The 15,187-nt window shown below is 39.3% G+C and overlaps 1 protein-coding gene across 4 annotated transcripts in view; it reads right to left on the bottom strand.

Moving 5' to 3' along the window:
* Positions 1-15,187, bottom strand: part of FHOD3 (formin homology 2 domain containing 3) — a 386,114-nt gene that overhangs the window by 91,677 nt on the left and 279,250 nt on the right. For 2 of the 4 annotated variants that reach the window (XM_082288796.1, XM_082288793.1), the window contains exons 12-13: positions 6,005-6,103; positions 3,313-3,690 (exon numbers count right to left, since the gene is read on the bottom strand). The exons of 1 other annotated variant lie outside the window; for it this stretch is intronic. In XM_082288796.1, the coding sequence (XP_082144922.1) occupies positions 3,313-3,690; positions 6,005-6,103 (477 nt within the window). The remainder of the gene's footprint in view (positions 1-3,312; positions 3,691-6,004; positions 6,104-15,187) is intronic. One more of the 4 variants, XM_082288794.1, reaches the window with a different exon arrangement.

Genomic DNA, 15,187 nt, shown 5'->3' with positions numbered 1-15,187 from the left:
CCATGGCATGAACATACATGATGAAAACAGTGAGCTATGGGTAAGGAAAATAATGAGAGATTTGAACGGTCCTCTCAAATGACAACTCAGAACAGGAATACTTGAATTACTCATCAGTTACTCAAAATTATTAGCTGTTTTGGGAGCTGATATCCAGCTATTAGGAAAGGGATCAAAGCAGCCCAAGACAGCAATATTCGTATCTAGTAAAATTAAGAAAAGTGGAAGCGCTCCTGAGACATGATCTGAACATGGACATCCATGACTTGCAAATGCTTGCATTTTAAATGGAAAGCAAGTACATTCTTTTCAATTAAAGCTGGCAGTATTTTCTTTCCCCTCCCCCAACATAAGTAATAGCTTATGTGCCATTTCTTACAATGTCTGTAAAAAATCATCACCATGGTTAAAAAGACATGCCTCCGGAAGCACGGCTTTAGAAATTTCTATCAGCCCTTCTCTCCATTAAAAACCCCATAAACTTGCTTCGCTTCAATGTGAGCTTGCTGATCAAAGAGAAATTGTTTCCAGGACTCCTGGAATGGCCACCTCCCCAGAGTCCCTTCTATCAATGTTTTCATCCTGGCTCCTGTGCTGAATAGAAAAGGCAGTTGTGCGGCTTTACTGTGCCTTTTAACCATAGTACTTAAACAGCACGTCAAGAAAAGATTCCTGATTTGGGAAAATGTTAATATTTCTCTAATATTGTTCACAGACAATGCCATTTTCCCACATGGAAAGCATATGGCGCTCTGAAGATCAGTACTCTGCAAGGCCAACTCATCCAAACGACAAAATTCATTTCAGGAAACAGAGCAATATCGTTTTCCTTATCGTAATTCTTAAGATAGAATATATCCTCCTTCACCATATCTTTTCTCCACTGCTTCTTCCCTTGCACACATCGGCACTCAGTAATTTCACTCAGCAATTTTATTTGAAAAGGCTGGTTGGTTTCCTTCAGCTCCATTTAGCACACTCATCTAGCCATGCAAAATTTCAGTCAAAGTTTCAAGCTTCACTCCCTAGGGTTCAACAGCCTTGCTGCCTGCCAAGGCCAATGCTAAAATCAGAATAGATTTCAGCTGGGTGCTTTTACAATGGAAGGGATCGTGCTTTAGAGAACATGTCCCCTTGGACAACAATTCCAGGTTTATGCTTTAGAAAACACCCCTCTTCCCTCATCTGTTTTTGAGACACCACACTGACTGTCCAGCAACAGGGGAATAATTTTGGAAGAAAATTCTAACATGCATGTTTCTGAGCTACAAAAGGAATTTTGCAGGAAATAATTGCTGTGCAGGCCTTCTTGCTCTAGAAGAAAAGTAACTAGAAACTGTAGACAGTAGCCCGCTGGAGGCTGTGTAACGGGACAGTGTGGAGCTTCCCTGGTAGCACAGACCCAGCACTAGCTTGGGTCTTCTCTCCAGCAGCCTCAGCCCAGAAAATGTTCTGACTGCGCCTGTACTGAGTGAGCAATGAGAAAACTCCATTGTCCTGATAAGAACTCAGAGCTCATCTGGTATGTTCCTGACACAGAAACCTCCGTTTCCATTTTGATCAACTGCAAGGAGACCTTCTTATCAACCATTACACGTGCTTTCCTTCTCCTATGCCCCATGAAAAAGCTGACATAGCGCAGAACCCTTTTTCAGACCAAGGAATTTCAATTAGTCCAAAGATAACCATCATGAAAATGGAGGGAATGCACCTCCTATGTACTCAGACCTACAACTATTAAAAAAAAATCAGATTCAGAGGGACTGGTCTGGACACAACATCCCTACGTATCTAATTTAGAGGAACACTGAGATGCTGGAATAGGAGCAAGGCAAGACCAGAACACCAGGGTAAGTCTGTAGCCTGTACACAAAGTTTATCTTTTTAACCTTCCTCTGGTACTGGCTATTGCTTCTATTTTCCCTTCTTGTCTCATGTACCAGTGTAGATGCAATAGTCTTATCCAGGAGCATTCACCCTCAAGACATTTGCCTCTTTTATGGGCACATTACTGACTAAATTGTGCAAGCTTTGCCGTCCTCCTCCTCCAAATAAACCCTGAAGAATCCCCACCCCCACACCACACTCTCAAACCTGTGTAGTAACTAGAAGCAGAAAAGATGGTCAGAGGAAAAAAAAAATCACTGCAGAAATACTAAATGTTGCAGGAACAGAAGGTATTTAGGAATCTACTCTCTAAAGTGTAACAGCAGCAGCAATGGGAGACCAATAAATGAGTGTGAGAGGTCTAAGGGAAAAATGCACCTATCAAGGAAAATGTAAATTTACAGGAATTCCAGTGTTCAAGTTGCAGGTAAAGGACAAATATGTGAACTAAGTCACTTGTCAACAACTGCTTGGATTTACAGGCTTTTCAGCAAAATGAAAAAGGGACAAAACACACCCACCTATTAGGAGAGAGATTGAAAATTAAAAGGATCAAAGGAATCAAAACATTTGGTTACATGCAGAAATTCAGAAGGACTCCTGGAGAGAGGAAGAAATAAATATGCATACAATAAAAATGTACATTTTCAGCACCTAATTCAAAGAACACTGACAGCTGTGAGACACAGAAAAAAAATCATCAACCTCTTTTCAAAGTGATTCTCTATCACTGTTTTTAGTGCTACTTACAGTCAATCTCTTTTAGCTGGAAACAGACAGACATAAACCAGTATCTTTTTTAAAGTGGGTGGGATGGGGAAATTAAAGTTAAAAACTAAGCAAAATGCATGAGGAACAAGTGAACTCAACAGATGTTGTGGAGATAAAACTGTCTATTCTGAGTGCTATGTTATCTTTATAGATCTCTTATTACAGGCATGAGCTGAAATTGTACATGAGGCAGACACGCACTGTAATCAAACAACAAATTTAGGATTTGGCAGTTCAGCCTTGAAGCCAGGACTTCACCCCTGAATTTCAAGTGCTGATCTGACCTCTCTTGGCCTTATAGCAGAAGAGCTCCATTAATTTTCATGAAATCACATCTGCAAATTACATTGTTGTAAATGAGAGCAAAACAGCGCTCCTTTCTGTGATCTCCCAAATCATGGGTTATTTATCCACTGCTCTATAAAGGAGGCCAGGATACTTATTAACTACAGACATGGAAGAAGAGTAAGATCAAATGAGGTCAACAAAGGCAAGGGGGAAACATCAAATCAAAATACAGCCTTACAGGGCTAAAACTAGTACAGTATGTTCTGGAAATAATACAACACATAGAGTAACATTATTACCACTGTAAAATTCTTGAAAGGTGTTATTAATTTATCTAAAAATTAATGTCAGCTATATAAAATCTACCTGTTTTCCCTCATCATTTCTGCTTCCTTCTCTTTCACAGATGCTGGAGACTCTTCAAAGTCATAAGAGAAGAGGTGAAAAGGAGTATGTGGTACGTAAGGTAATTTCTCCACTGTTGGAGATGCCTTTGGAGTAATGGATGCTGAGGAATTTTGGGGAGAGCTCAGCAATGCTGTTGCAGGTGAAGATGGTGATGAAAGGACAGAATTATGATGAGAGACAGATGAGTCAGGCACAGAAGAGGAGCTGCTAGAAAAGCTCTTCGCTCTAGAGCAGGTGAGAGGCCTCTCAGCTGGAGAAATGGCACTGGACACAGCTGAAGAGTCAGAACACTGTGAAAAGTTTTCCTTCACAGCCTCACGCACATCTGGAACCTCACTGCAGGGGGAAAAAATCATTAGAAAGGGAAGAGGAGAGAAAAATGGGACAAAGGGACATAATAGATAGTAACATTTGCAGGGAAAAAAACCAAAGTAGAGTCAGACAAACAAAAACTTCCAAAATTTAGACAACGATCACGTATTTTTAAATAAAGAGAACTCACATCTTCGTATCCCAGTGGGATTCTTCTTGGGGTTGGAAATACTGGTGAAAGGAAGCAACTCATTCTAAAGCAAAAAAGGGGATTTAGCCTGCAAGCTTCAGAACTAATTTTCATGAGCCTTTTCACAACTATTTTCGGAATAATTTTTGTGTAATTCAAGTTAAGTTGTAAACATCATCAGAGCAGTACAAAGCAGACTCAGCACACTGGAAAATGTTCCATGGAGCACAAATGCTTCAAGATACAGTCTGCAGGACTAGGACTGCTTCTCCAAGTCCAGATATCTGACTCTCATCCGCCCTGGGAATCTGATCTTTTTACTAAAAATGTTCATCCAACAAAGATGAAAATAAAAAAAAGTACTCAATTAGCACTGTTCTGTCCAAATTCAGGTTTAGAATGATCTCAAAAGCAACACCTAACCAGGTATTTGTCTAGGTATAAAGACACTAGTTTCTGGTTTCTCTGAGTGTCAGCATTCCATGTTGGTGTTACACAGAGACCTGCAGAGTTTGCATCAAAGGAAACAGAAAACACATCTGCTTTGCTCTGCTGAAGGCAGATGTTGGTGAGTGACAGAAAGCACAAGGCAGGTGAAAAGCCATGGGATCTGCACTCCAAGGTGTCTGTTTTCACTAGTAACTCCAGCATAAACACTGTGCATGGGCTTTGGGCTGGATCACTTAGGAAGTGGCTGATTTCATTCTCCCAAGACCACTTCTGTAATCCCCCAACAGGCATGGAAGGCACAGCCCTCATCTGAGGACTGTGGGCTTGGCACAGCATATGCAACAAAAACACAATACATGTCACATATGTTGGGATCCTATGAAGTTAATCATCACGTGTATACCAGGTAATTGTTTTCACAATGGAAAATCTGGAAACCTTCATCTATTGCACCTGCTGTGCTTGACAGGAGACACTGAAGCCAGGCCAGTCCCACTTGACAGCATCTAACATGAATAGCCAGGTTACAGATAATTTTTGTTATGCTACAGTGAGAGTGAAAGAAGGTACTTAGTAAAGTCATGGGAATATCACCCAGTTATCTTACAGTAATTATTATTGTAAAAGACCAATGACCTACAAACACATCACGCTCTTCACATGGCTCTTCCTCACTTTTTTTAGCAGTATTTTAGTATATTCATGAGATTTACCAAGAACTTGTGTCTTAGTTTTGAATTTCAAGAATCAGATTTGAGGAAATTATCACTTAATTTTGAAATTTCAGGCAGCCATTGGCAAGATTTGCAGACTGGAAGATAATAATAACAACGGTACAGTATTTTCTTTGGAACTCACACATTAAACAGTTTCCTTTCTTCCTTCTGTGCTGTATAGTGTCTACATGAATGTGGTTTATGTAAAAAAAACCCAAAAAAACCCAATCTCATTTGCTGAGTTGCAAAGCCAAATAATTTAATCTAAATCAAATGGCTGTCTGGAACAAAGATGTATTTTCTTGCTTCCAATTTATTATGATCAAGTTGCCAAATGCCAAACATATATATATCTCAGAAATAAGCGGAAAATTTTACACATGAGTATTGATAGGTGATTTGCTGATATCTATATATAGACAGGTGGGCAGGCATTTATAAAATTTTATATTTATACACATATATATCAGTTTTGCCTCAAAGTAGTTCTTTGCTATTGAAACATGAACAAAACTTATAAGAAACCATAGGCAGCATTCAAAAAATGTCAATTTACTGCATAGCAACAGGTATTCAAAATAAGGTTGCAGGATGAAGATAGGGATGAAAACCTAAGAAACCAAGCAATATCCTCAGCATTGTAGTTTTTCATCATTGTCTTAACTAAGAAGTTAAACCAAACCATGCTTGGAAGTTATGCTTTCCACTACAGCTTTTAAGATTTGTGAGCATTACATAAAGGGAGTAAGTGCAGACAGTTCATAGTGCACTGAACCTACAGAATTAAACATGTTTCCATCAGCATTGCCACCCACCAGCCCCCTCCCCAAGGTTTTTAAATGCAAAAGAATTTCCTTGGGGGGTGGCTTTAACAGGTGATCAAGGAATATGAGTGAAAAGGTGGATGCTGTTGCACACTGTGCTGGTGAGTTCATGCCAGAGCCTGAAGAAAAGGTGGAGGGACAATGCTGAATCCTGGTACCTGGCTTTGACCTGCCTATTGGCCTCTTCCTCCCCCTCATCCTCAGTATTGGGCTCTGTGACTGGCTGTTCTTCTTCCTCCTCTTCATATTCGTCCTCTCTGAGGTCAGACCAAGGAAAAGAAGCATGCAGTGGGATGGAAAGAAAGAAGGTGGAAGAGAAAACAATATGAGTCGCCAGAAAAAGAAATGCAATGAAGTTAGAAATGAAAGGAAAAGACTGATGAAGAGGGAGTTATGGCCCTCCTATGTTAGACAAAAAGCCACCTATAAACTTCCTGCTAAGTATGTGCTTGCACAAGGGTAGCTACCAATATAAAACTTCTATCCTCTCCCCATTTACATTTTTCCTATTAATTTTTAAGATTCAAAGCTGCCATTGCTTTTTCTTGAGCTTGGCTTCCCATTTGCGGCTGCCCTACCTGCAGAGGCATTAATGGAAAACATTCATGACAATACCAATGTTCAACTCATTAGTCATTAAGTTGTGTCTTTTTGGCTTAAAGGACAGTACACACTGTGCTGGCATGGGACAGCTGGCACTGGACATCATGCTTTCTAAATTAACACAAATAAAATATTCCTGCTAAGTAACCAATAGCTCAACTGGAAAACAGAACAGGGTGAACCACTGAGCTAGAAATAACAGAGAGACCAAATCAGTTCAGGACTATTTGCAAATAGCAATATTTAAGTTATCAGATGCCAGTACATGAATTATTTCAGTAGAGTCATTAGTACAGTCAGAGCAGGCTTCAGTTCATCAGTAATTCTGGCAGAAGTGTAAGTCTTGCATACAGCCTCCATAACCTACAAACCACATAAGTAAAATAGGAAAACTATATGAAACATAATGAAAAAGGCTACATTGTCTGCCTCCTGTCCCTCCTATCTGTGCTTTTAATCTCCCCAAACTATGAGACTCATGGAAGATGTATTTGCAGTTGATACAGTTCTCCACTTGATTTAACGATGTATATACCACTAGGTTATGCTCCATGCAAAAAGGAAAACATACAATCAGTAATGAAGTTTGTAAGACATTCAAATTCCTTGCATTTTCCTGAAAGCTTTTCTTTCCTCTGATTCTGAAGGGATGCTCTGTGGATTTTTTTCCGTTTAGAATTAGTTTTCATGTTATAAGAATAATGAATATTTACAGTGATCATGAACTCATTGAGTGCAATGCAAAGGGTCCCTCCAAAATTTGTTGCTTTTATATAGAGTTAGTTACAGAATAACCAGGAAAATGGCAGGGCCTGGAACTTTGCCAATACTCTGGCCAACATTTACAAAGTAAACATTTTCAACCATTCCTAAGGTGGCGTTGTGACATAACCATCTCAGTTGTCACCTCTTCATCTCCCTGTCCTCTCCACAAATATATACCTCTCTTACACAGACACCTCTCAACTTTCGCACATTTACTCATTTACTGGAACAAAGAAAAGAAAGAGTTGACCAGGGAGCATTCATAATATCCCTTCTCCTTACTAGCTCAAGACTAGCTTTGCTATTATCTCCTGTGAAGGGAAACTTCTGTATCTGCTAGTCCTACAGCACTCACATTTGGGAAATAACCCATGAAGCTCTGTGGGCTCATGGTTCTCTGATTAGAGCACAATTCATCCTATAATGCTGGCAGCACAGCTGTTGCTTATATGAACAAGAGTGTCCCTATTATTGCTGTTTAAAGCTCCCACCAGGATTGCACATTGGTGATATCAAAATGTCTCCTCTCCTCAGTTGTCTCAAATGACAAAAATCTTAACTGAAATACTCATCTGATATGGTGTATCTCACAGATTTGAAAAAGTTCTTTGAGAATGTATTCCTCCTTACGAGGGCATGGCTGAAACAACAGGAGTTTACACAGCATGGAGAAAGAAGTGGAAAAAAAATTTTAGGGATTGGAAAGAAATCATTCTTCTGTCAGGCCAATGACTCCTTCCTCAAGGGTCCTTGAGTTCTAGGTCAAAACCTTAGAAGAAGCTTGGACTGGAAAGCTCTTTTCCTTTACTAATATTAGGTGCAGGGGGGCAGCAACTACATGGCAAGTGGTTGGAAAAGCCAGAGGAAGGATCTGGCTGTGTGACTTGGTAGCAGAGATGATTGGTGTGCACAGAGGAAGGCACGCTCTCCAGTCTGGGGGAGCCAAGGTGCTCAAGGGAAACTTGCAAAAAGGAAGTGTGTGCATAGGGGAGAGGCTCAACATTCTGAACATCATCTTTCAGCAACTAAACTCACAGTTTCAGAGCCCTTGAGTATCCTCAGAAAGGGGATCAGATACAGATCAGTGGAGAGGGATAAGTTCACAGGCAGGACTGATGTGTGCTCTTCTTTTAACGAAAGCAACAGTGGCAGTCATTTCAGTCTTGTTAGAGGACAGCTATTCTGTCCATAAAAACAGGTAGTGCCTGCTAACTAAAGCTTTCCTAAGAGGTAGAAAAGGAAAATTTCTGTGTGAATATTTATTAAAATGGGAAAACACTGACTAGAGTCAGATGCACAAACACAACAGTAGACAGATTTGTGAATTCATCTGAACTGTTCAGAGTTATGTGTTCATTTTTGTGTGAAGAAAGGATAATGTGGAAAAGCTCATTGTTCCTCTCACATACAGAGGCAAACTTGGAGTCAATGCAATAGTAGAATTAAATTAAGAAAAAGGACTTATAGGGAGGTTTCCAGTTAAATGAGGTCGCAGAAGCCAGCATGTTTTTCAGTAGTGCAGAGGAATCCATCCTGTTTAACAAAAGGCAAATATTTCTCCAGAGGCAGGGAGGAAGGCCTTCAGCTAATGCTGAAGGATCAGATATATTCAGCTAACCTTAAGGCTATTCATGGGTTACTTCAGTTTCATGGTGAAAGTATCAGATTAGAAATATTTAAACAAAAGCTTTATAGCACTGAAAACAAATTTCAAAACAATCATTCTGTTTATTTTCATATTTAGAATGGATTACTGCTACCAGCTAACACCCCCACTAAACAAATAAACAAAACCCCAAACCCCCACAAATCTTTATAAAGTATATCATCGGTCATAGCAACTAACAAACATCTTCTAGCGCACAGGTTTTGCTCAGTTGTTTCGACTAAAATGTGACACAGAAGTATTTATAGCCATTTAACATAATGTGCCTGTTAAAAAAGACTATGAAAATGCAGTTTATGGAGTGAGAACCACTAGGGCAGCAAAACAAAATCTAGACAAAGGTTTAGACTAAAGGATTAGCTTTTCTCCTTTTCGCAATAAATAAATTTTAAAAAAGAAAAAAAAAAAAGAGTGCCAGTCAAACTTACCCTGCTGATATTAAACAGCTATTCAAAGCTGCAAAGAGAAAAGCACTAATAAATACAGACTGATGAAGGGAAATTATAATAAAGGGACTCTTCTACAAGTTTAGCTAAAGGCAGGGCCAGAGTCCTTGAGGTGCCAGGCACTGCACCTCACACACCCCTAACCTAGTCACAGCTGGATGATTTTAAAACTAAGACACCACTCTAAAGACAATGTTCTTGTGGCTCCTAGTCCACAAGAACTCAAAGCACCAAAACTTGCTTCTGTCCCACTGGACCCTAGAGCTGAGCAATGTGTACAAGGTTCTGTGTAGTCTCTGTCTTCTCCAGGCCCTCCCCAACCTCTTTGTCTGCACAGTTTTGATGAAGGCAGCTTGAAAGAACTTAGGATTTCTTTGTTCCAGCCTGTAGCCCAGAAACACAAATTTCTCACTCCCCACCTCAAAAAAAAAAAATACCAAAGGCAGAGCTGAAAGAAAAATCAAAGGCTGTGCTGAAGGAATAAAAAAATTCCCCAACAAACAACCCACACCAACAAAGTAAGCATGAGCACAGAAACACATTCTGCTTTGCTTGGTATCAAAGGAAATTTTGAAAAGGTAAGATATGCTTCAGATCATTTTAATTCAGGATGAATTTAACCAGTAATGAACCAGAATACAGAACAATAGAAAACATTATGATCTTGCCAGAATTAGGCTACCAAGGTTTTGGTCTGCATATACAATGCACATAAAAGTTAACTCATGAGATCTAGTAGATGATCTTTAGGTCCCTTCCAACCCAAACCATTCTATGATTCTGTGACCAGGACTACAAGCCACATTCAGTGAAATAAGACCATCATTAGCCATTTCACAACATCATTTTAAATTGAATACTACAGCTGATCTCACAAATTTTCCTTTCAAGGTTGTTTTCCACCCTCCCTCCTGCAAACCTCTGACCTGTTTTACCTCTTGCACAGCTGCATCCCTGAACTCCAAGTGGACAAAGAAGTGAAACATGTTACCTCAAGGAAAGATATTTATAAGTCACAGTGGATGTAATTTTATTTTCTCTTGCCATTGCTTGCCATTTTCTTCAATTTATGAGCTCAATTCCACTTTCATAGCTTAGATGGCACAATTCATAGCCAAATTCCTAAATCCTTGTAAAATAAACAAATGCTTTGGTACACTTCTGTTGCTTCTTCCTTTCTTCTATCCTAGCTGCCAAAACAGATTCAACTAGTCCTTTATGTGGAAGCTAAAAGTGGTAATAATTTAAATTCAACATTTATAAGTCTGTATAAAGATATGGCAATACACTTTCCTCCTCCATTAAAAATAAAACTAAAGAAACCACCTATTAATCCCACTGCCCATTTCCATTCCACTGCAGTTGGTGCAACTATGTGAAGATGAAAATACATGAAATTATATGGATAACAATGTACTTAAAAAGCCTCAAAATCTGACCTTCTGCACACAGGAAAACTAAGGTGAATAATTACAAAGGTCAAAAGGAAAATGATCCTGGTATTTTTTCCCTAAATAAAGAAAACAGTTCAGGCAAAAAGTTGAGGAAATGACAAATGATGTGAAGTACATGCACTCACTATGCCTTCATATCTGTTCTTTATCTTTAGGTTCCTGTTACTTTGTTATGCCTAAAATATGATCAGCAACAGCTTTTCACAACTAAACCTAGGCAATGCCTCCACACTTGTTTAATTGCTGCAGTTGGTTTATATAGGACACATCAAAGCATAGCAAGACAGCAGCATTGCTTAAGAGACTGGCAGGGCTTTGCAAAGACTTCAAGAGTCACAACTCTGATCATTGAACAGCATTGCTGTTTTTACATTTCTAAGAGCAGAGAGGTAAAGAAACAGAATAAAGACAGATAGACTTTTGGAGCAATATGTACTGAAATATATACAGAAAGAGAGAAGAAATGTTATTTTCAGAGCTTGGAAGTGCATATTCGTTAACACTTGAAGGTCACTGTTGTTGACCCTTACTTCAAAGGGAATGGCATCCTGCCAAACTGCAGGTTTTTTCCCCCCACATTGCATCTCATGTGTAAAAAACCTTTCCTGTCCTCAGAGGATCATGTTTAGAAACACTGGGAACACACCGGAGAGGTGAAATCTCTAAGGCATGTGTACTCCAGTGCATGAAACACGACCATACAGATCCAGGGAAATGCATTCCCACCCTGGTTTGGCATTGCGTTTCCTCAGGTAGCTCATGAAAGCTAAACACATAGTGGAAAAAAACAAAGTAAAATAACTAGGCTAAGTCATGCTGTGATTTCCTTTGCCATGCAGCTATAATCTATTTAAACTGTGGTGCTTTCTTCACTCCTCCTGAAGTTCATATAGGAAAATCTACCAATGCCTTTACAGGAAAGTGCAGTGCTGTCAACTGGACTCTGCATGTATGCCAGGCAGAAAACATTTCCTTTCAGCAAGACCTGCAGTCAGCAAAGAGTATCCCTACTAGAGAACCTGACATGCCTACAGAGATATTTTAATTCCTATAAAAAGGGCTGATACCATCTTGAAACAGTAATAGGACCTGGACCTGAGATACTCATCAAGCTGTAAATTTTAAATTTTTGTGTTATTATTACTTATGCATAGTGGGTCAAACCCTACCTATACATCAATGCAGTCCTTTTTTATGGTATGGCTTCAAAAGAAAATTTTTCTTAGCCTATCTCATGTCTCTTCCTCTACTGCATTCCTTACAGGACCTTCCAAGATATTCTTACAAAGAGTAAGATTAAAAATTTCACACTTGTAGGGTTCTTCTTTTGAATCTGCTTGACTTCATGCTTCAAATTCTGCCTGCATAGGAGAAATAAACATGTTCTCCTGCTCCAAACCTAAAATAGCAGGTCAGATTTTGTATGGTATTGTCAAAGACTAACAACAATTTGATGCTATGAACAGACACTACCTTGGCTACCTTATCAAGCCATTTAATTTCATAGATAAATCTTTCCAAAACCTCTTCTTTTTTATATCCCATTTCCATTTTCACCCATACCAACCAAACTGTGAAAAGGGTTATTAACTCTCATAAATGATCATATGCCATTCAGTGTCAAAGCACACCCAAATGCTAGGTAGCTCAGCTCATATGCATGAGTGTATGCCTATGTGTATATACGTGTATTAAAGAGATTCACATCCACAGATATGTGACTGCATGTTTATCCTGGAGATGTGTTCTTAGTCTAATTTCATGCCTCAGTTGTTTTAAATACTCAAAACTAGGAACCAGAGATAAACATCAAGAAAAAAACCCCCAACATGTGTTTCTTTCTGTGACAGCAATAAAAGAGAAATTAACTTCTTCTCTCATCTGGGCCTTTAGTAATCCATACCACAGCCTGAGTCTTACATCAAATGATGATGTTGAGAACCCCACTTTGCTGGTTCATACCTATCATACCACTTATCATATTTGACACAGACAGCAACTCTAAGAGATGTGGAACAAACCATCCTAAATAAAATAACATAAAATAACATAACATAAACCTCACTCACCACTGTATCTTTGATCTATAGCCATTAAGTATTTATACAATCAAATCTTTTCTTATAGTGTTGTGCAAAGTCACCAGAACTTGAAACATCATGACAAAAACTAGAATTTTTCTGTAGTAAATGCCAGAGAAAAATAAAAGATTAGTTATGGTTTGGGATGTCTGAAAACATGGAAAATCATGATAATAAAAAAAGAAGTCTCAGCTGTATCATGAACAAACCAACCCTGCAGTCCTGGCTCTACATGAAGCAATTCGAACAATCAGTTAATGGGGCCTAATAAGCAAACTGAGGTCTGTACTGTTGTTAAGAAACTTGACAGGAATCTGAAGTTGAGCAGAAAAAATGCTTAGCATCAGAGGCTCAGTTATATTCATTGTTTTCTGGTAAAACCAAAATAGCGTCACGATCTCTGCCTGCATCTTGGCAATCCTCAAACATCACAAACATGCATTTACTAACAAACAGATCCTTATGACTTCTCAGCACAGCTTTCCTTTATTTAGACAACTATTTCCCTGTTTTCTTCTAGGACCATAAAGGGCATGAAAGACCTTGAGCCCAGGGTGCACTGTACAATGGAGCTGTGTCCAGCTAGCCTAGAAATTTGTGGGAAACTTTGGAATTCCCTGTGCTACTTTTTACTCAGAGGAAGAGTTCTACCAGGCTTCCAGGCAGGACCCTAACAAATGCAAAGTCCATAGATACATAATTCCCTGTTTGCTTCTCTGTTGTTTTTACTTTATCAATATAGCTCTCCTAAAGGTCAGCTTTTTTCAGATTGAAAAATCTGGAACCTCAGGTGGACATGAAGAGTTGGAGTTCTTCATATCTTCTTAGCTTCAAGGTCTAAAAAGAGATAGCTTGCTAAAGCCAGCTTTGGTCACTGATTCAGAATGCAGGCTCCACTCTGGTAAGTTCTTAAGATGGCAGTAAGTTGTCTCTTTTGTTAGGTGTCAAACACAGGAATACTGACAAGAAAGTTCTAACCATGGCCAGGTTATCTCTAGATGAACATATTTAGTGTTATAAGATGGATCTTAGCAATTCTTTGGTGATTTTTGATGATAAAAAATAAATCAAAGCTACGGAAATAGAAAGCAGTGAATCTAGGAAAGAGAGGTAAATACCTAATCCTAGCTATTCACAACTATAAACCTCAGTTCTGACTGTAACCAATTCCACAGCGGTGGAGCCATTCACCTGACTGCTGGTAAGAGGTGTCAGTGTAAATCTCCTAGAAGCTCGCTTGCATATGTTTGCTGAGGTCTGGCGGACACAGCTCTGATGGGACACCCAGGGTGAGGGATGAGTGTGGTCTCTGTGCAGCACAGAAGAAAGGGAAATGCACAGCAAAATGTGAAACGTTAATCTGGAAAACTGGGAGAAACACTTGTTTCTGATTTGTATGAATACAACTCAGAGAAACTGTCCAGTGCTCAAGACAGCACTGAGAACTTCTGAATGGCCTGCCTTTTACTCTCTCAAAGCCAGTCAGGATGAGACTGAAAGACAGAGAGAAAGTTGCCTTTTAATGCTTATTTATCCAGAAATCACTGCATACAATAACAACATAAATCTAGTGCTAATTCCATGCCACTCCTTACATTTTTCCTTGACTCTCTCCATTGTGTGGCTGGAAAAAGCTAGCTTTATTTTAAAAAGAAAAAAACCAAACAAACAACACAACCCATGGAAGAATGTGTTTAAAAGTCTACTGCATAAGAAACAGCATGCTAGACCACAGACTGAGAGCACTCAATTTGGACCAGGGCAGAAAACCTTAAGGAGCCACCTCCAGCACGGCATTTAAAACATCATGTTAACAGGACTGAAATTCCCGCCAGCCTTACGGGTGCTCTATGCCATCATGGTAACAGAAAAACATTTTAGCAAATCAGACCTGCTAGTGGTCAGGACAGGCATCTTAAAGTATGCTGCAGAAGGTACAGACCTTTAAATCAACCTTCAGCCTTTCTTAGTTAGTAGCTGTTATCAACTTCTTTACTTACTTACTTACTTAGTAACAGGCACATCAATCTGGGCTTAACTCTCCATGAAAACTATTTTAACACAAAGCAGATTTGGATCCTTATTTGTTTTGAACCACAGGAGAAAGAGCAATACATTTAGTTTGGAAAAAGGCTGCCAAGTGGATGAAAAAGGCCTGCAAGTTTTCCTTTTGGTTGCCCTTAGCATTTACGGTCAACTTTTCCCAGCTCAGAACCCAAAGTCTGCTCTCAATTAGCCTGGCATAGATCAGAGCAACTCCATTGACTTCAGACAATTTTTCTGGACATAGAGCATTGTGAGACAGAACAGAATTTGGCCAATATTG

This window comes from Coloeus monedula (assembly GCF_965178545.1).
Source record: "Coloeus monedula genome assembly, chromosome: 1".
Taxonomy (NCBI): Eukaryota; Metazoa; Chordata; class Aves; order Passeriformes; family Corvidae; genus Coloeus; species Coloeus monedula.
This window is presented reverse-complemented; position numbering and strand designations above follow the sequence as displayed.